The sequence below is a fragment of the Sarcophilus harrisii genome, chromosome 5 (assembly GCF_902635505.1).
Source record: "Sarcophilus harrisii chromosome 5, mSarHar1.11, whole genome shotgun sequence".
NCBI lineage: Eukaryota > Metazoa > Chordata > Mammalia > Dasyuromorphia > Dasyuridae > Sarcophilus > Sarcophilus harrisii.
This window is the reverse complement of record NC_045430.1, coordinates 13,101,037-13,122,360: the sequence shown is the minus strand read 5'-3', so window position 1 is coordinate 13,122,360 and position 21,324 is coordinate 13,101,037. Positions and strand designations below refer to the sequence as shown.

Sequence of the window (21,324 nt, the reverse complement as noted above, 5' to 3'; positions counted from 1 at the left end):
GGAAACTTTTCTTTACAAGGAGGAGAAAGAGGCCTTATTGCCAGATCCAGTCCCTAATGTTTTCTGCAGTCAAGAGGAAAAACTGAGCTGATCCTTTCACAATCGAATGGCCCTCTGAAAATCTGAAATCTCCACTCTCATGTTCCCATCTTCTTTTCCTAAGATCAGACATTGCCAGCTCCTTCGCCTGAGCCACACATAGAACGTCTTCACATTCCCTGAATATCCTGTTCACTCTCCTTTGGATATGGATATGGTCCAATCTGGTAATACTCTTCTTCAAACATGGTGTCTGCCAGTGACCTGATCAAGCTAGGGGCCAAAGGGCCTGTCACCTTCTGCTCTCTGGCTGCTCAGCAGTCTAAATCCCATGCGCTTTTGGCCTGTCACATCACAATCAATCAACCAATCAATAAGTATTCACTGATAAGCACCTACTATGTGACAGAAACTTTTTGTGAGAACCACACTAGCTTTTTTAACATTCCTCTGACACAATGTTCTAGGTGCTGGGGAGACAATACAAAAAAAAAGTAAGGGAGGTTCTGTCCTTAGGAGACTTATTCTACCATGAGCTCACAGACAGGCAAATATTGGATATACAAAATTGATATTCAGTGACTGGAAAAGTGCTTAAGAGGAGGAAGCTCTTAAGGAAGGAGAGGAGGGAACGCCCTTTAGGTCTGGGGGCAGGAGATGGATTTTGTAGGAATAGAATAGTATGTAATCCAGTTTGGTTGGCCTATAAAATGCATGAGGAGGGGGCAATCGGTTCCTTTGGAGGAAGTGGCCACCACTAGGTTGGCCAAGATTTCTTCTGAGACAGCCAGAGCACTTCTTCATAAAGAAAGGATGGGGTCCGCTCAGACCTGGGTATGGGCAGAAGCAAGAGCCGAGATGTTGAGTGACCAATGAGGAGACTGTGGCCCACGTCCCTTGTTGCCATTCACTTGACCTCTACCCCCAGAATTTGAAGCAAAAACTGCTGGTTGCCACATCTCTCCCAACCTATTCTGGTGACTGACTTAAAACCCACACCCAGACATTATATTTACCCCGATTTAATTCAGACCAATGTTCCAGCCTGCCAGGTCCTTTCTGGAGCCTGGGTCTGTCAGCCCATTGTATTCATGATTTTTCCTCATTCTGCTTCGCTCTTTAAACCTACAAATCATTCGAGTATGCCATGCGTGTTTTCATGGGGATCAGTCTCCCCAAGTCTCTCCCACTCAGCCACTAAAGTGATTTCCCTCAGCCACGTCAGTCCCTCTCACTAAACTCCAGTGGTTTCTGATTGCCACAAATGCTGTTTGGCTTTCAGAGCCCTTCACAGCCTCGTCCCCTCCTCCCTTTGCCATTTCCTTATACTTATTCGCCCCCACATAGCCTACAACCCAGTGACATTGGACTTATTATTCCTCCCCACACAACCCTCCATTTCCCAACACCATCCCCCAGGCCTAGACTGCTCCTCCTCCTCCTCTACTCCTCCTCCTCTTCCTTCTCCTCTTTCTTTTCCTCCTCCTCCTTGTCCTCCCTCTCCTCTTCCTCTTCCCAGGCTTCTTTCAAAGCCCAGCTAAAAGCCCCCTTTGACAGGAACTCTCATTTATCCCCCTAAATTCTCAGACTCTCCCTCTGCTGATTCTCTCCAATTCATCCCATCCCCAACTGCTGTTGTACACGGCTATTAGTGTATCGTACCCTCCATTAGATTGGGACATCTACTGAGAAAAACAAACTGAGTGAGCATGAAGACGTCTCCCTGCATCACAGTAAATCAGAAGAGATCTGAGACGTGACTCTTAAGTGACGATGAGACTGAATTAACAAACGTGTCAGCCCTGTTGTGACTGACATCTCCTTCAAAGCAAAACCGGAGAGGTCAAAGCTGGGAAGGATCTCAGGCCAAAGCTGGTGGCCCCCAAGCCCTCAGGAGACCAATCTTGGCTCCCTGTATTTTCCAAGGTCCTCTCTGAGAAGGCCCTTCAAAAGCGGATCATGAGGCAAACAAGAAAGCTTAGTGACGGCACATTCTCTCTCTGACACACTTTCCCACACCCCCTCACTTGCCCATTCCTCCTGGTGATTCCCAGAGGGGATCAGCTGTGATCGTAGATCCTTCCCACCGGAGGGTGTTTCCTTATATACCTTTTCACCAAATTCAACAGATGTGGGGCCAATTAAGTTCTGGGATGTCACTGCCGAGAGGCAGAGAAGTGATGTAGCACAGAGTTAGGCTCCTTGAGCCAGGAAGTCATGGATTCGAGGCTATGCCTCCTCAGACCCACACTGGCAGGTCGCTCACTCTCAGAGTCCTCGTGCAGCTCTGAGGCTCCAAGGTATGGAGGAATAGCCAATCTGCCCTGCCAGAGGGAGTCGTACCCCTGGAATCTGGGGTCCGACCCTCCCAGCCCTCATCCTGCTCCCCCCCCCCCCATGGAAATTCCATAATTTGTTCCACAGGTTCTATAGGAATGTCCAGGGTCCCAAGACCTTTGAAGCCTTAGCCTAGCCCAGCAGAGTGAATGTATATATATGGCCTCCCACAATGACCACTTTGCAAGGGACAGCCCCTGCATGTTGGAGGGCATGCTGGGAAAAGGCCAGGCTCATCAGAGGACGCAGTGATCAAAGAAGGGCCAAAGGTTGTTCCTTGGACTCCTCATCTGGAGGAGCACCCACTGGGATCTGTATTCTACAGTCTTACACCTTTGCCCCTCTTAAGCCCACGTCCCCCTCAGCACACAAAAGGCTAGGTAGAGGAAGGGGGTCCTTGGGGTCAAAACTCTTTTCATAATACTACTAAGGCACTTTTATTTCTAATGTGGTAAATAATAATAGATATAGTCCATTAAAAAAAAAGCTCTTTCAGGTGGGGAGTCCTCAATAATTTTTAAGCAGTTAAAGGGGATCGTTCTGCAATAAAAAAGTTTGACACGTTCTGGGTCAGACACTCTCAGGGCTCCCTTCCAATTTGAAGAGTCTGTGGATTTATGATACCATGATAAAGAAGGGATCGGAAGCCCCCACATACAAGAAAATATTGATAGCGGCACTTTTTGTGGTAGCAGAGATGCTGATTAGGGAATGGCTCAGCATGTTGTAGAAGATGACTACAGAGAAGCACTAGGAGATTCACACGAACGGATACAGAGTGAAATCAGAAAGCCGAGAAAACACCACACACAATGATTCAAATCATAGAAACTGAGAGAGCAACCAGAGGCATGAAACGTGACAAAGATTTTCAGACTTCTGGGGAAGCAGTGATTAGTTTTGCTGATTGTTTTCCCTTTACGTCTTTAGTTTTCTTTTTTTAAAAAATATAATTTGTTCTATGGATTACTCTCTAAGAGAAGGAGGGAGAGAAATGCTGGGAGAAATTGAGGCAATGTAAAAAGAAAAAAAATTATAAAATTTTTAAAAGAAGGAATCATTAAAGCATGTTACATTCAACCCCACTGATGACTTCCTTTTCGTTAGCGAATGAACAAAGGGCTCAAGAAGAGACTTGAGGGGGTCGTCCAGGATTCTGCAGCAAGGCAGCATGGGAATATCCCCAGAAGTCAGAATCAGAATAAAAGCTGAAACCCGGACATCTCCATTATCTAAGTCCAGCAATCTTTCTATTACTGCCTGAGCCTCAGTTTCCTTAATAGAAAAATAAAAGCACCGACCTCCTGGGGTTATTGTGAGGAATACAGCACAGAGATTTGTGAGCCATCATTATTGTTAACTATTCATGAGTGAGCGGTGTCACATGGCTAGAAAGGCAGCATGGTGTCAAAGGAGCCCTGAACCAGGAATCAGGAGGGGTTTGGCCTCGAAGTCTGACTCCTACACTTGCCAGGCACATGACCCTGGAGAACTGCTCCATCCAACCCAAGCCTCAGTTTCCCAATATATAAATCAGGGACATCTGCATTTCCTCTCTCCCAGGGGTACAGCGAGAAGGGGCTTTGTAGGCCAAAAAGCCTGAAGAAAAGAAAATAGTCCTATTTCTTATATTACTGGACAAAACGGTACAAAATCCATGACCTGAGAGATCTGCTTTTTGTCACTGCCAAGGAAATTAAAACCTTAAAAATCACTTTCCTATTTAACAGTAGTGATTATTGGGGTGCCTGCAAATATCTACTTCTTCCTCCTCAAAAGATCTTCTATTGAGTTGTCTGTGCCACATGCTGGGTTGCCCCATCCTCGGGAGACTTGAGAGAGAGGTGAGGGTGGGATGGCAGGCTTGCGTTCCTCTCTGCAGCCCCACCTCACAGCTAGTTACAGGGCCCTGCAGATTTCTTTTTCAGTCTGAAGTATAAGAGGAAAACAATCAGCAAAATCAATCGCCACTTCCCCATAAGTCTGGGATTTCATGGATGTGGAGAAATACCCTGCATTGATACAGGTGGGCAACCTGTCTGCAACTCAAAAGTCATCAGGACACTGAGAAGTCAAGTGACAATCACACGTGTCAGAGGTGGTCATTCAAACGCAAGTCTCATTGACTCTAAGGTTGGTCCTTGTCCAATCTACTACATCATGATGGGGTCCAAACAGTTCAGAAACCATCCGCAACCATTTATGAAGAGCTTACTCCACACCAGATACTACGGTGGGCAAAAACAAAACACTCCCTTTCCCCCGAGGAGTTTCCACTGCATCATAAAATGTACCCCCAGTAAATACAAGGTAATGGGGAGAGGAGAACAATGGGGCTGCTTATGGGCTCCCAGACCCAATGACAGTCTCTTGCTGTAGCCAGAGTAACAGGCAATCAGGCAAAGAGATCTATGCAAAGATAACTCCAGTGATGGCAAGAGAGATTCAGGCTATAACAAAGAACAAACATGATTGACATCCACATCCATGGCCTAGTCTAGTTGCTGTGTCAGAAAAGGCCTCGTGTACGAAGTAGGCCCTGAATTGAGCTCTGAGGGTATGCAGGGATTTTATAATGTGATAGAGGAGTGAGTGCACTTCAGGCTTATAAGGGACAGCTTATGCAACAGTGAGAGGTGAGAGATGGAACACAGTGTAGGTGGAACCGCAAGCAAAGGACCTGAACTAGGTGACAGTCACAAATCTGGCCTATGGACAAGTGATCAGAATAGGTACAGGCCAGGATTGTAGTTTCAGAACCCATATTCAGAGAAGGGATCAGGGTCCTGGCTCCTCAGCATGAGACATAAGTAGGGAGGCAAGGATAGTGCTTTTTCTTTGACCCTGACACAAGACCGTGACCTCAGCTTCCAGCACAGAATTGGGGGGAGTTCCCTCTGCCCCCACAGAAGTGTCCGTGCTTGCTGACAGGGCCTAGAGCTAGCAACCATTTCCTGGAGCCGCATAGGAGCAAATCTGAGGCTGGGTAGCCCAGACTCAAACTGGAGACTTCAGAAAGACAGCAATCAGCCCGTGGCCTTTATGATACTGCACATGTCCTGATCAAGTCCTCAAGCCCAAGATTCTTGACTCCAGACAAGAGGGGCCAGGACCGCTGATGTAAGGCGGTAACAACTAAAAAGTATGCAATGTCTGGCCCTAACACAAAGTCCTAGGAAGGCTGGACGAATGAGTTAACAGAAAAAAAAGATAAAGAGCAATTACGTAACCAGGGATGATCAAGACACAGAAAGAAAAGGAGACTTATCCCGCACACACCTACAAAAATTCAAGGGCAGAAGAGCCGCGGCCTGGACCACACAGGATTTAGTAACCAGCTCCGTAAGGGATAGGAAAGCTTGGTCTGCAGCAGTGTCTCTGAATCCCCAAAATACTTCTTTCCCCTAAGGCTCCCACCCCAAAATATAGGGACATGGGAGAGGGGAAAGACCACTGTAAGACTGTGGGAAAGCGATTCCTTCTCATGGGCCTCCCTTTGCTCAGCTATACAAGAGGGAGGTCAGACCTCACAGTCTGTCTCGTTCTAAACCTGAGACCCTATCAGATTTCCCAAGCTCTGTTTCCTAGCTGAGCGGTGGTCTCCACCCCCGCATTCCCTGTAGCCACAACCATCAGGAACAAAGGGAAATAAGTGTTAGGGCCTACCACCCACCGGAATCCATTCTGCGTGGACCTGGGGTTCACAAGCAGGCAGTCCCAGGTGCGATGAGTGCTATTCTTGAACAAAATCATCTGCCCTTCTTCCTTGAGTTGGACGCAAGATTTGTAGTCAGCCATGGACACTTCTTTCACCCGATATGGGTTGGAAAACAAGTTGGTGACATTGCTGATTGTGCTGACCAGACGGCCAAAGAACTGCATCTTCCCAGGAGTGGGGGGATCGGTCTTGTTTTTTTCTTCCTCCTTCTGGAAGAAAACGGGGTCTGTGGTCAGCCGGGCTTGGTCCCCCATCCCACCTCACTAAGCGTTGTGGAGTTCTGCCCAGACGTCCCTCTTCCTCCCCACCAGGACTTCTGGCACCAACTTGAGGCTTGGAGTCCTCAAAAGCTTCAGCAAGGTCCCCAAGAGGCCACTGAAAAGGAGGGAGAGAAAAGAGAAACACCATTGAGAGGAAGGTTGGCACAAAAAGCTCGGCAAGGTCCCTCAGAAGGGCACTGAAAAGGAAGGAAAGAGAAATGCCATTGAGGGGGAGGTTGGCACAAGAAGCTTTGGCAAAATCCCCAAGAGGGCACTGAAAGGGAGGGAAGAGGAGAAACATCATCGAGACATTGGCACAAGCTGGTTCAAGACCCCCGGGGCCCAAGGAATCCATTCCTGTCTCTGTCACTGAAAGACTATTTGAAGGGAACCCAGTCAATGGCCCATCCTATGCCTCAGTTTCTCTACCAGACAAGTAAGCTCTCCTCTTTGTTATGGATATGCTAAAAGCCACAAGTAAGTGAGTTCCTGGAGAAAGGGACTTCACACATTGCCCCTCCCATCCCCCCTAGCGAGGCCACTCGAGGGACAGGTTTGTTCACAGTCTTTTAGGAAAATGTCACAGCTGTCCTGTGGTTACAAAGCACTTTATATCCACTGCAGACAGTTATCCGGGGATTCTTGTCCCCGTTTTGGTTTAATTCCCCCTTTATAGATGAGTAAATAGACTTGCAGAAGAAGTGATTTGCCCAGGCACACAGGCCTTAGCCAGTTGTCCAACTCCCAGCCCAGCGGGCCTGTCTCCACAGTGCCAAACAAACCTACAGGCCCACTCCTAAAGAGGAGGGGAAGAAGAAACTAGAGCATCAAGAACTCCGGCTCCCAGCTTAGAAGAACAGAACCACTGGCTTTCAAAGTGCCCTCCTGCTTGCCTTGCCCTTCCTTCCAAGTCCTTCAAGCTCCAGGAATAGGCTCGGAGGCCTAGAGTTAGAGGGCTAGGAAAAGGTCACCTCCTAAAGCCCAACTACTTCCATGAAGTATCCTCCGCTCCCAAGGGATTCTGGACCACAGGCACTGGGGAGTCGGATGGCCAGGTCTGATTTGGACAAGTAACGATCATCTCTCACCTGCCATTTTCTCATTTAGAAAGTGAATGAAATCATCTCTAAAGTTCTTTCCAGCTCTAACATTCTATGATTCTATTTAAAAATCATATCATTCTGTCCACTTTCTTGTGGGACCAACAAGGGGAAAAGGCTGATGGCCAAAGGTCCCAGGCTTCCTGTGTGAGGAATGTGAAAAGAACGTAACAAGAAGGAGCCTCTACTGCTAAAGCAGCACAATTGTGGAAAGGATCCACTCCTTTCTTCCATCCCACTCCGCAAAATGCAAGATTACCGCAAGTGTTTGTTAAGCTGGGATCAAATGAACATTTGTGGGGAGTGTTGGAGAGAAGATTATTTCATTTAACATCATTGTTTAATGACATTACCCTATCCAGGGAAGACCCTTACACTCACGATCCCTGAAGAATCTCAGCAAAATCTGCAAGGCCCTGGACCTATAAAACTGAGGGGTGTGGGAGATCAGACACCTTCCTTCCCAGGTCTCCTCTGCGTCCACAGCCCAGGTGATCTGTCTATCTTCTGAAGCTATTACATACCGTGTCTGGGGGCCTCGGCTCACTGATTAGATAAGCACCAATGGCGGTTTTTTCCCAGCCGAGCAAGTTGCCTGACAGGCCGACCCACGCTTGCCCAGTCAGCTCTGGTTCTTATATTAGGCCGCCTGTGGGGACTAGGAGGTGGAGCAGGGGAAGGGAAATATGTGGATCAGGAGACAAGGTATTAGGCCCTGCAGGCAGCCTGTGTGCTGAGTGACCTTGGCAACTCCCCATCCCTAGGGACCTCGCTTTCCATAAGGCTACAGATGAAGGCAGGCTCCCATGTATCTGGAAAATGCTATGATTGGATGAGCTTTTTAGTTAGCTTAGGTGACCTCGGAGTCCTTCCCATAACATATCTCCTCCCTGGAGAGTGGGGCCATCTCCATCCACAAGTTAAGGGAAAGAGAAATCATGTTTGCTGGTTCTTCCCACCACCCCCAAAAGGCCCCCAGGGGCCTTGTCTTGATCTCAGGCCTCCTGCTGCTGCCGACCAAGTTCCTGTGGCCAGGCTTCTCTGGGCAGCAGCCCTGGGAGGGGGCAGGTGGTTTGAAGAGTTATGTTTGTCACAAAGTGTGCAGGTGAGATGTGAGTCAGAGGCTGGGTCCAGACCACACTCTGCTCAGACAGGTATTAAGACCTCTGTACATGGAGGGAGACAGTAACAGCAGGGCCTCAACTGGGCCCCATCCAGGGCTGGAGCAGAGATCCTGCCCCCGGAGGGTGGGAGGGATTGGCAAAGGCATCTCCCTCCAAAGATAAAGATATTGCTCCTTCTCGGATTTGAGAGGAAGATGGGTGTGTGTGTGAAAGAGAGAGAAAGAGAGACAGAGAGAAACATACACACACACACACACACACACACACACAGAGAGAGAGAGAGAGAGAGAGAGAGAGAGAGAGAGAGAGATATCTTCCATTTGCAAGTTAGCCATTTCACATTTCTGAGGCTTGGTTTCCTTATCTATAGAATGGGGGTCACCAGAACCCTATCTCATAAAGGTGTTCTGTGGAAAGTTTAAAAAACCCCCAAGGGGAGCTCTAACAGTTGGGCTAATAACCTTTCCCGGTTTCTGCCCATGTAAAAGGGCACCCTCCCTGATTCTCCCTACCTTGAACATCTCTGACTTTGACCTGGAAAGAATGTAATGACTCATGCTTACCTATTCGGTCTGTTCTGTCTCTATCCTGAGCTTTCACTGCCTGTGTTCTAGGGATACATCCAGGCTGATCTGGTTGGCTTTAGAGCAGGGCTGCCTAATGGGCAGCTCCCCGAGGGCCACCTGCAGACAGGGACTGGTAAAGGCTTGCTCATGGAGGTCATGATGACATGGCGGTGATGATGGCAAAGCAGTCTATTCCTGGGTCCAAACCGTGGGCTCCCTAAACTGAGGACGAACGTTTGGGAAGTTCTCATCCAGCCATTATAGCTAACTCAGATCCCCTTCTCCTGAACCAGGGACATTCACAATGGCTGGGGCCGAGCCAAAGACAAGGGTGGCACAATCAATGCCAGGCAGAGGCCGCCCCCACTCCCAGGGTGCCCTCCTCCTCCTAGACACACCCTGCAAACCCCATCCTACCTCTACTTAAGCCCTAGTCCTTTTAATAAAGTGTGAACTGGTACTCAACCCAGCACTCAAGGCCTTTCCCAATATAGCTCCACAGAGGCTGCCCAGCCTCATCCACACTCCTGCCAGCCGAGCCTACCACCCTTTCCCCGACTCTTGTCCTGGTACCACATCCTTGGTCACTTCAATTCCCTGCACAAAGTAGACATGTCCCCTCCTCTTCCTTCCCTCAGGAACCTTCCTTTTGATCCTTATTGCCCTTCTTCCAGGATGACCTCAGACCCACCCCTCCCTCCATCCCCTGGAAACCTTCCCGGACCTCCCCAGGTGAATGTGCTGCCTCATTAGGGAGCCTCCTCCCATGGTTAAGGAGATCACTTTTTCTACAGAGTCCAAATCTACAATATGTGGACTCTACCCACTGGTCTCCCTTAGGCCTCCTAGAGAGAAGTGATGAGCCCAAGCCCCCCTCACACATCCAAGGACAACCCTCATATCCCAGCAAGCAGCCCTGCTCCAGTGGATACGTGGGTGGTTCCCTCCGAGAGCCCCAGAGGTTCTGGCCTCCTTCATCCTGCTGACCAGCCTCTTCCAGACATGCTCTGGTGGGCCCCCGACCCTTCTAAAAGTTGAACACAACAGTCGGAAGAGGCGTCTTGTGGAATCACAGATTATCTGACCTGAGGGGAACCTGAGAGCTTAGAATGTCTGAGCTGGGGAAGGGCTGAAAACAGAGAATGTCAAAGTGGGAGGTACTCCGGATCATGGAATGTCAGGGCTGGGAGGGGCCTTAGAACAGGGGATGTCATAGATGGGAGAGGCTTTAGAACAGGGGATGTCAGGGCTGGGAGGGGCCTGAGGAGAGGGTATGTCAAGTCTAGGAGGAAGCTTAGAACAGGGGATGTCAGAGCTGAGGGGGCTTGAGGAGAGAGAACATCAAATCTGGGAGAGGTTTGAGAACAAGGAATATAAAATCTGGGAGGAAGCTTAAGACAGGGGATGTTAGGGCTGGGGGCAAACTTAGAACAGGGGATGTCAGAGCTGGGAGGGGGCTAAGAGTCCAACTACCTCCTTTTGCATATCTGACCAGGACAGAATAGAGAGGAATCCTGTTGCTGTTTTAATACAATCTACAGTGATATCAGCTGCGATTGTGTACCAAAACGGCTCTTAGGAAGGAACTCTCTAGATGTATGTTTCCTCCCCCCACCCCACCTTGCACTGCCCCCATAGGGCCCACAGTTCAGGAGATTTTCTCTCTGCCCGGACAACATCCTAAGGTGCCCTTGGACCGTAACATGGGGGGGGTTCTCTTGGCTTTGGTCACTCGATTCTGTTCGGCTCTGCTCAGGGAGCTCCTGCTGCCACAGGAGGGCTGGGAGCTCTTTACACTGAGGTCTGGCCAGGGGACCCAGCCAACTATTTGTCTTCTTGGGACTCCGAGGCACAGAGAAGGTGCTAACTTGCACAGGAAAAAGGGATTTTCTCCACTTGGAATTCCTCCCTTTGATGCACATACTGGCTCTTGCCCTGCTGTTGAACCTTCAGCTCCGCCCAACAGCTCTGTGCAGGCTGGCCTTGGTGCATGTGATGCCACGTTTGCCCAAAAGGCCTTTGGGAAAGTTTGGAATCGATTTAGAATGCAAATGGTCACTTCTGGTGTTTTAAGTTTTGAGGTGTGGATCTGGGAGTAGCCCTACCCATCTGAGTGGCAGGGGAGACAGTGAGGTGATGTCACTGGGCACTGAGCAGCAGACCAGAAGCCACAAGGACTTGAGTTCAAATGTAGGCTCAGATACCTACTAGCTGGGTGATCCTGGGCAAGCATCTTAACCTGTTTGCCTCAGTTTCCTCACTTGTAAAATGGGAATGATGGTACCTCCCTCCTGGGATTATTGTGAAGACAAAATGAAATTATTTGTATAAGGATTTGTAAAGCTTCACGATAGAAACACTTTGCATTTAGGACTCTTACTACTTGTATCTAATTAATCCTCTTCAAAAGACTCGTGGTCATACCACTACAAAGCCCGAGCAGCGAGGGCCTATATTCTGGGTCAAGAGGGCCCGGCTGGAATTTGGTTTCCTCCTCCACAAAATGAGAGCATTGAACTGGACGTCCTCCAACGTCCTGGTGGCTCAGAGGGCTTTGGTCCTGTGACCTCCAGGAGGAAGGCAACAGCTGCCTGGTACCAGCAGAACAAGATTACACAAGTGCCTCGGACAGGAAGCAGATCCCAGGGCAAGTGGAAACCGCATGCATGATTCTGGGAGGCCTAATACACAAGTGGCCCATTTGGGATTCTGACCCAATGTGCCCTTGCCTCCGACAACAGAATGTCACATGGATGGCATCAGCCCAGCCAGCCGCAGAGCAGCAATCTCCTAAGGAGATCGGGCTGGAGGCGGCTCCGGCTGCTTAGCCCGAGATCCCATCTGCTGATGAAGCCTTTGGTGATGGGGGGATGTGGGTATTGCAGAGAGCTCATGTGCCAAGGCTATAGAGAACAGCACGGACTGAGACGGGAGGATTCTCTAGTCCAGTCCATACTCCTTCCTTCTCTTCTTCCCCACCTTTTCTCTCTCTTTCAATCTCTTTCTTCACCCCCTCTCTCCATCTCTTTTTTCTCTCATTCTCTCTCCCCCTTCTCTCTCAATCTCTCTTCCTTCTCTCTTTCTTCTTTTTTCTCATTCTCTTATGTCTTTATGTTCCATAGAAGATCTGGCCATCACGGATTAAACTGTCTGCAAGAGCCACTGCCTGTAGGGTGTGATCCAAAAAAGGAGAATTCACTTGGCCATGGATATATTTCTCTCCAGGGGAACAGAGGCTTCCTGAGGGCAGGCAGTGTTTGATATTGTCTGTGTCTCCCCAGTGCTTCCCACCGTGCCCAGCATTTAGTGAGTACTTATGGAACTGAATTGAATCCTTGGTTTGCTGGGGAAGAAGCTTGCTAGACTGGCCTCTCTCTTTCTTCTTTTTTCTCATTCTCTTTTTTCCATTCTTTCCCTTCCCTCTTTCTTATTCTCTCCCTTTTCTCTGAATCACTTTCTTCTCTCTCTCCTCTTTCTTTTCTCTCCCATTCTCTCCCCTTCTGTCTTCCATTTTCTTCTTTCTCTTTGTCTCTCCTCTCATTCTTTTTCCTCCCTCTTCTTTCTCTCTCTTTCCCATTCTCTCCCTCAGTCTTTATCTCTCTGCATCTCTCTTCAGCTATCTATTCCCCTCTCTCCTTTCTCATCCCACACAGATGTTCTGTGTATACCAGAAGATTTTTCTTTCTTCCCACAGGTCAGTGGGAGTTGAAATCAGATGACCAGATTAAAATCTTTCCTCGGACACTGTATGACTCTTGGACAAGTCATTCATCTCTCAGTTTCCTCTCCTGTCGTCCTGGGGTTTTTTAAGGGTCAAGTAAGAATTTTCCAATATAGCCAAGACTTCAGGGACCTTCTCCTCTCTGGATGGAATGGAAAGGGGTCCAGGCTGTTTTTATCTTAGCATTGCCAGAATGGTTCATAGTAGGTGCAATTCCTTTATTTTTCTCTCCCTCTCCTTCCTTCTCTTTTCCTTCCTTCCTTCTTTTCTTCCTTCCTTCCTTTCCCTTCATTTCTTCCAGGGTACCGGGCAAGAAGATCTGGAGCCCACATTCAGCCTCAGCCTTGGGCTTCCTCTGTACAAACCCATCACTAAGTCCACTGTTATCCAGCACACATCTAATGCTTTAAAAATGTTCATTGATTTGAACTGAATTATCCTCATTCTCCTCCACTGGAAGGGATCCCAGTATCATAGATTTAGAGCAGGAAGAATCATGGAATCCAATTCAATTTCCCCATTTCAGAGAGGAGAAAACTGAGGCTGAGGGGGAGGCGCTTCCTCCTGCTGCAGAAATGACTGGAAGGCCAGTCAGTGACATCCAGGATCTGGCCCCTCCTAAGGAACTGGGCCACTCTGAAGGGGTATTGTGGCCTAGACATCCGCCTTGGGGCAGGGCCCAATTGTCCTGATCTCCTTAATGTACAGATGGGGAAACTGAGGCTCAGAGAAGGAAGGGACTTGCTTAAGATCACCTGAACCCCAACTGACTCAAGGGCACGGATTGTTTTCCTAGTTAATTGTAATGAATTTTACTTCTGTCTCCCTTGCTCACAGTATCCTTTTAACTGTCTCTTAACTTTCCTCATCTTTGTCTTAAACTGCCCCAACCTGTTTTTCCTTCAAGGTCACTTCCTCCGCCTCTCCTCTGACCCCAACTCTTTCACAAATGGCTCCCAGAGGAGCAACTTGCCTCACCCCAGGCCCACTGTGTCATAGGGCCCAAGAGTCAGGCATTTGAGAGATGGGGAAACTGAGGTCCTGAGAAATGGTGTCACAGAGACAGCCAATGGCAACACCTAGATGGAGCCCTCTGCCTTCAAAATCAGTGCTCAGGCCAGTCTAGCAAGCTGCTTCCCCAGCAAACCAAGGATTCAATTCAGTTCCATAAGCTCTCACTAAATGCTGGGCACGGTGGGAAGCACTGGGGAGACACAGACAATATCAAACACTGCCTGCCCTCAGGAAGTCTCTGTTCCCCTGGAGAGAAATATATCCATGGCCAAGTGAATTCTCCTTTTTTGGATCACACCCTACAGGCAGTGGCTCTTGCAGACAGTTTAATCCGTGATGGCCAGATCTTCTATGGAACATAAAGACATAAGGTGCCTCTTCATCCCAAGGTAAATTCGTTAAGATCTCCCTGAGGCTGGGCCCTCCCGAGGCTCTGACTAGTTGCTGTTTCCAGAAACCAGTTCCAAGGCCCTGGGAATTCAGACACCCCTAGTCAGGGACTGCAAACAGAAGGATAAGGAGGGAGAAGGAATTAAGGGAAGATGGATGAAAGGAGGGAATTGGAATTGAATCTAGTCATGGATTGGACAGAAAGTAGGGTTGACAAAAAGACCATGGGAGTATGGGAGAATACAAGGAAGAATCTGAGGACGGGGGAAATCTAGAAAGTAAAGGATTTCACTGCTCTGGGCCTACATTCATCCACCTGGAAAACAAGAGGGTTTTGGATGATAATAGAAGGGAGGGAAGTGAAGGGGACAAAATGGGGCAAGTAGAAGCTGGAAAAACTTGTTGGCTAATGGAACTGTCCAGAGGTGAAGGGCCTGTCTAAGGAGACTTGAGCTCCCAGGTCAGCAAGTAAATTGCCATTTCTAGGGAGTGTGGTAAGACGGGATTCTCTTTGGGGGAAGAGTTGACCTACACAGCCTCTGAGGTTGTAACTCTGAACTCTGGGAAAGAGTGAAGGAGAGAGAATGGCGAAGAGAAAGATTTGGGATGGAGTTAAGATGATGAAATGAGCTTTTGGGGAGAATGGAGACAATAAAACAGACTCAATGAGACAAAGTGAGGCTCAAGTTGGGATGTGACTTATAAGAATGGAATGGAAGGGAGGGTTTGGAGGTGCTGAGGTAAAGCAAGGCCTGTGTGATGTGAAAGCAGGGGTCTGGAGGGAAGGGAGTGAGATGAGAGCGAAAAGGTAAGAAAGTAATTCAGAGAGAGGGAGAAGAGTTTGGGAGAGACCCTGAAGAGGAACGGTTCAGATGGTGAGAGAAGGCTGGGGGACATGAGCCAGATTAGAATGAGAGGAAGGTAAGGAGATGTGATGGATGTACTAGCCTGAGAATTACTATGTAATTAGCAGGGTTGGGGAGAACGGCAATGTAGATGAGAGTGCCTTGGTGGCAGACATAACACAGATACGTGTATCTATATGCATGTGTGTGTTGATTATCTACACGCACATCTATGTAATTCTGGTCTATTTGGCAAGGTTCTTGAGAATTTCATGGCTTCGTTCTTCATTCATGTACTCAATACGTAGCCAGGGTCCGACACTTAGTAAGCACTTAATTCTGACAGCCTGATGGATATGTTTCTCCTCTCCTCTGGCTCCATTCCCCCCAAAAGAAAAAAAAAACCATGGAAGCTTTTTGAGGACAGGGACTGTTTCTGGCTCCCTAAGGTCTAGCTCAAGACCTAACACATTTGAGGTATTTAACAAATACTTGCTGGAGGTAAAGCCAAAATGGAGCTTTCCCCCAAATCCTTCTAAATACCTTTAAATAATGCCCCCCCCAAAATTCCTGGAGCAGTAGAACCCAGAAAAGGATAGGATGAAATAATGTAGTCAAAGACAACTTAGAAAACTGACAGGAAAGATCTGTTGCAGGGTTGAGAGTAGAGCACATACCAGTGCAGACTGCAGCAGCACAATCCCAGCTCCAGAAACTAAGGGCAGGCCTGGCTGGCACTAAATCAGCTGAGATAGTGGCTGCTTCTGGAACTCTCAGCCCACAGAAGGTAAGGGGGTCGAACAACTGGTCAGAAAGAGATTATAAGTGTTCCTAGAAGTATTTCTGAAAAGAGCTGCACAAGACCCCTTGAAGCAGAGTCCTACTTTAACAATGAGTTAAAAATCAAGAAATAGGCTGGGAATAAGCAAACAGAAAAAAAATTCTGATCATTGAAAGTTACTATGTGACAAGATCAAAATGCACCTTTGGAAGAAGATAACAAAGTCAAAGCTCCTACATCCAAAGCCTCCAAGAAAAAGAGGAATTGGTCTCAGGCCATGGCAAAGCTCAAAAAGGATTTTGAAAATCAAGTAGGTGAAAATCTGGAAAGAGAAATGAAATTCATGAAAAAGAATCAACATCTTGGTAAAGAAGACACAAAAAATATGGAAGAAAATAACATCTTGAGAATAAGGACTGGCCAAGTGGAAAAGCACAAAAATTCACTGACCAAAAAAACCCCCACAAAAAAACCTTAAAAATTAGAACTGAAAAGGAAGTACACAAGCTCACTAAAGAAAATAATGCCTTAAAAATTAGAATTGAGTAGGGGCAGCTAGGTGATGCAGTAGATTAGAGTACTATCCCTGAAGTCAGGAAGGACCTGAGTTCAAATCTGATCTCAAGACACTTAACACCTCCCAGCTGTGTGATCCTGGGCAAGTCACTTAACCTCAATTGCATCAGCCAAATATATATATATATATACACACACATATATATTCTTTATATATTACATATATAGATAGAGAATTGAGCAAACAAAAGCTAATGATTTTATGAGAAATGAAGAAATAAAACAAAACCAAGAAAAGATAATGTGAAATAACTCATTGGAAAAATAAATGAAATAGTAAATAGATCCAGGAGAGATAATTAAAAGTTATTGGATTATATGCAAGCCATGATCATAAAAAGGACCTAGATATCATCTTTCAGGAAATTTTAAAGGAGAACGTCCCTGATATTCTAGAACCAGAGGGTAAAACAGAACTGGAAAAAATCCACTAAACACCTCCTGAAAGAGATCCCAAAATGAAAACTCCCAGGAATAACAGCCAAATTCCAGAGCTTCCAGGACAAGGAGAAAATACTGCAAACAGGCTGAAAGAAACAATTCAAGTCATGGAGCTATGGTCAGAATAATGCCATATTTAGTAGCTTCTACATTACTGGATTGGAGAGTTTGGAATATGATATTCCAAGGAGCAAAGGAGTTAAGATTACAACCAAGAATCACCTACCAAATAAAAATGGGTATAATTCTTCAGTAGAAAAAAATCGATACTCAATGAAATCGAGGACTTTTAAGCATTCTTGATGAAAAGACCAGAGCTGAGTAGAAAATATGACTTTTAAATACAAGGCTTAAGGAAGCACAAAAAGGTAAGCAGGAAAGAGAAATAAGGGATATAATAAAGTTAAACTATTTGCATTCTTACATGAGAAGATGATACTTGTAACTTATAAGAACATTCTTACTATTAGGACAATCAGAAGGAGCTACTATAAGCAGGGGGCATGGACATCAATAGGAGTTGAATATGAAGGGATGGTATCTAAAAAAAAAATAAAATTAAAAGGTGATAAAGGAATCCACGGGAGAAAAAAATGGGGGGAAAGTAGAATGGGGCAAAGTATCTCACCAAAAAAGAAGCAAAAACAAAAGATTTTATAGTGGAGGGGGAAATAGGGAAGGTAAAAGGGAATGAGTGAATCTTAGTTTCATCAGAATTGGCTCAGAAGGAATAACACACATACCCAACTGGGTATAGAAATCTATCTTATCCTATAGGGAAGTAAGAGGAGAAGGGATAAAAAAAATCTTAGTTTCAATACTATATGATGACCAGTTCTGATGGACCAGGCCATCCTCAGCAACGAGATCAACCAAATCATTTCCAATGGAGCAGTAATGAACTGAACTAGCTATGCCCAGAAAAAGAACTCTGGGAGATGACTAAAAACCATTACATTAAATTCCCAATCCCTATATTTATGCACACATGCATTTTTGATTTCCTTCACAAGCTAATTGTACAATAATTCAGAGCCTGATTCTTTTTGTACAGCAAAATAACGTTTTGGTCAGGTATACTTATTGTGTATCTAAATTATTTTAATATATTTAACATCTACTGGTCATCCTGCCATCTAGGGGAGGAGGTAGGGGGGTAAGAGGTGAAAAGTTGGAACAAGAGGTTTGGCAATTGTTAATGCTGTAAAGTTACCCATGTATATATCCTGTAAATAAAAGGCTATTAAATAAAAAAAAAATCTTAGTTTCATCGGAATTGGCTCAGAAGAAATAACATACATATCCAACTGGGTATAGAAATCTATCTTATAGGGAAGTAAGAGGAGAAGGGGATAAAAAAAGATAGGAGATGATAGGAGGGCAGATTGGGAGAAGCAAAATAGTAGAGCGGGTGAAAGGAGAGAACAGAAGAAACACCTGGGGAAATTGGATGGAGGGAAACAGCAATTTTAATTGTGGGGAAAAAATTCAAATCAAGTTTCTCTGATAAAGACCTCATTTCTCAAACATATTAGAAAACTAAGGCAATTTTTTTAAAAAGCAGAACCATTCCCCAATTGATAAATGATCAAAACATAGTTCTCAGATGAAGTAATCATTTATAGCCATATGAAAAAAAAAAATCCTCTATTGATTGGAGAAATGCAAATTAAAACAATTCTGAAGTACTATCTCCTATCTATTAAGATTGGTTAAGAGGACAGAAATGAAAGATGACAAATGTTGTAGGGGATGTGAGAAAAATAAGGTATTAATGCACTGTTGGTGGCACTTGTGACCTGATTCAACCATTCTGTAGAATGCCCAAATGATGCCAAAAGGCTATAAAACCCTTGGATACCAATACTATTACTAGATCTGTATCCATAAAGAGATTAAAAAAAAAAAAACAGGACCTATATGTACTAAAATATTAATAGCATCTCTTTTCTGGTAGCAAAAAAATGGAAATCGAGGGGATGCTCATCAAGTGGGGAGTGGAGGAATACATTGTGGTGTGGGATGACAGGCTGTAAGAAATGACGAGCAGGATGCTCTCGGAAAAACTTGCAAAGGCTTAACAGAAGCTGATACTTTGTATACGGTACCTTTCCCTTTGTATATTACAAAGGGAATTTTGTAATATACCCTTTGTAATATACAAAGGGAAAGGTACCGTATACAAAGTAACATTGTAAGACGATAGCGAAGAGTGATTTTGCCGTAAGAATAGATCCAATACAACTCTGAAAGACTTTTGAAAAATACTATTCATCCCCAGAGAAAGAGCTGATAGGGTCTGAATACCGATTAAAGCAGGCTTTTGTTTCTTACTTTATTTTTCTTGAGTTTTTTGGTCTTCTTTCGCTTTATAACATGGAGATGTTTTGCATGAGTACACGTGGATAACACTATAGAAGTGCTTGCCTTCTCAATGAGGGGAGGGGGGGAGGAGGAGAGAATTCGGAATTCAAATGTTTTAAAAACAAATGTAAAAACCTGTTTTCACGTGTAAACGGGAGAAGGAAATAGTCAATAAAAATACAAATAAATAAGTGCTTGTCGATTGCTATGTGCGTGTCTGTATATAAATATATAAGAATTTAGGTTCTTTGAAGGCGGGACCTGGTCTCGGTTTTGTGTTCCAGGCACATAATAGGGATTTAATAAATACTTGGTGACTGGTGGAAAGACGCGGGGCCTGAAACTGGGGGAGGGAGGGGAAGCGGGGGAGGGGGGGGGGTGGGAGGGAAGGGGGGGGAGGGGAGAGGAGGGGGACAGATGTGTGGGGAGAAAAGAGGGATGGAGAGAGAAATTAGAAGGGGGAAAGAAAGGGGAATAGAGGGGGCGGGATGTAAGCGATTTAAAGACGCGGGCTGGGGGCAGGGCTGGGCTTGGGCTGCCGGTTCCACCCTCCCAGGGCTCCGTAGCGGCGGGTAGGGGCGGGCGGGGCGGGCCCCGGCCTAAACTCACCTCCTCCCGGGCTCAGGACCTCTCACTTCCGCAAACAAAACGAGCTCCCTCTCACGTGACGGGTCCCGCGCCCTCCTCAGCCAATCAGAACAGCCCCCTCACCGCCACGCCTCCTCCCGGCCGATTCCTGAAGCTTCGAGTTTCGAGCTCGAGGACCCGAGGGCTGGCGGACCGGAAACGGGAGGAAGAAAGACCGGAAAAGGGCGGGCTGGAGTCCGCTCCATCAGGGCGCGGGGAGGGAGGAGCGAAGCGGGCGGGGGCTGGAAAAGGGGCGTTCCTGGCAAGGCAGGGCGGAAGAGGCGGGGATAAGGACTTGGGAATTGACTTGTAAATGAGGGACAGAAGACGTGTCCCGTCACCCTTTCCCTCTTAAAGAGACAGGATGCCCCTCCCCCCTCTACTCTCCCGCTCCCCGAAACTCCGAAACTAGACACTCCTACAAGGCTAAAAGTTGGAGGAAGGAGCGGGGCTGGCGAGTGAAACACTTTCTGACAGAAGCATAGATACAACCTGGGAGGCCGTTTTACAAATGGGGAAACTGAGGCACAGCGAAGTCTGACTAGAATGAAGTTACTTCGGCAGAGCATCGGACAGTTGGAAAGATGGATCTCATTCCACGAGACCCTCCGTCCATCACTGACTTAGAGCTGGAAGGGGTTTCCGAGGACATTAGCCCAACCTCCTCGTTTTACAGAAAGGGAAACTGAGGTCCAGTCAGGGAAGTGACTTGTCCAAAGTCCCATGGATAATAAGTAGCAGAAGCAAGATTCGAATCCGGGGCTTTTGACTCTTCATATCCCTCTTCACAGATAAGGAAATTAAGGCATGGAGAAAGTAAACGACCAGTTTAGTCAGGTCCTCCAATTCCATAATTGGGGTGTATTTATTTGCATGATATCAAGGAGCAGGTTCATTGACTTACTCAACAGGACGCAACCCGAGGAAGAAAAATCAGAAATAAAACTCGGCTGTTGCATCTCTGACTCCATGCTGTCACTTATCCTTTCTTCCTTATATTGAATCTGACTCGGATTCTCACTCTGAATTCCACCCATTGCTTCTCTGGGGCCAAACAAAATAAACATAATCCCTCTTCCTCATGACACATGTCAAATGCTCCCCTATCCCACCTGTCTTTTCAAGCAGGATCAGGTTCTCCCACTGTCCTCCTGTATCATAAATGAAGCGTTCATCCTTTTGGTTTCCCTCCTTTGGATGTGTCTTATTGATATCGTCGCTAAAATATGGAACTTAGAATGGCCCAGGACGGTGAAGTGACTTATTTTCTTCCCAGGAAGCCCAAATCCTGTTCCTCTAGAATAATGTGAAGTCAAAGTTTATTATTAACAAGCTAGCGAACATTTTAAAAGAAATTCACAACAACTTTTGAGACAACCTTGATGGAAACTTAGCTTTCCCAGACTGTCTTATTACCATAA

The 21,324-nt window shown here is 46.5% G+C and overlaps 1 protein-coding gene across 11 annotated transcripts in view; it reads right to left on the bottom strand.

The window, feature by feature from the left end:
* PLA2G6 (phospholipase A2 group VI) overlaps positions 1 to 19,974 on the bottom strand; it is a 47,215-nt gene extending 27,241 nt beyond the window's left edge. For 4 of the 11 annotated variants that reach the window (XM_031941030.1, XM_031941033.1, XM_031941039.1 and 1 more), the window contains exons 1-3: positions 10,230 to 10,327; positions 9,142 to 9,366; positions 6,050 to 6,469 (exon numbers count right to left, since the gene is read on the bottom strand). In XM_031941030.1, the coding sequence (XP_031796890.1) occupies positions 6,050 to 6,348 (299 nt within the window). In that variant the 5' untranslated portion in view covers positions 6,349 to 6,469; positions 9,142 to 9,366; positions 10,230 to 10,327. Of the gene's footprint in view, positions 1 to 6,049; positions 6,470 to 9,141; positions 9,367 to 10,229; positions 10,328 to 19,885 lie in introns of those variants that run through there. The other 7 variants (XM_031941035.1, XM_031941036.1, XM_031941031.1 and 4 more) reach the window with 7 other exon arrangements.
* Between the last annotated feature and the right edge of the window lie 1,350 nt (positions 19,975 to 21,324).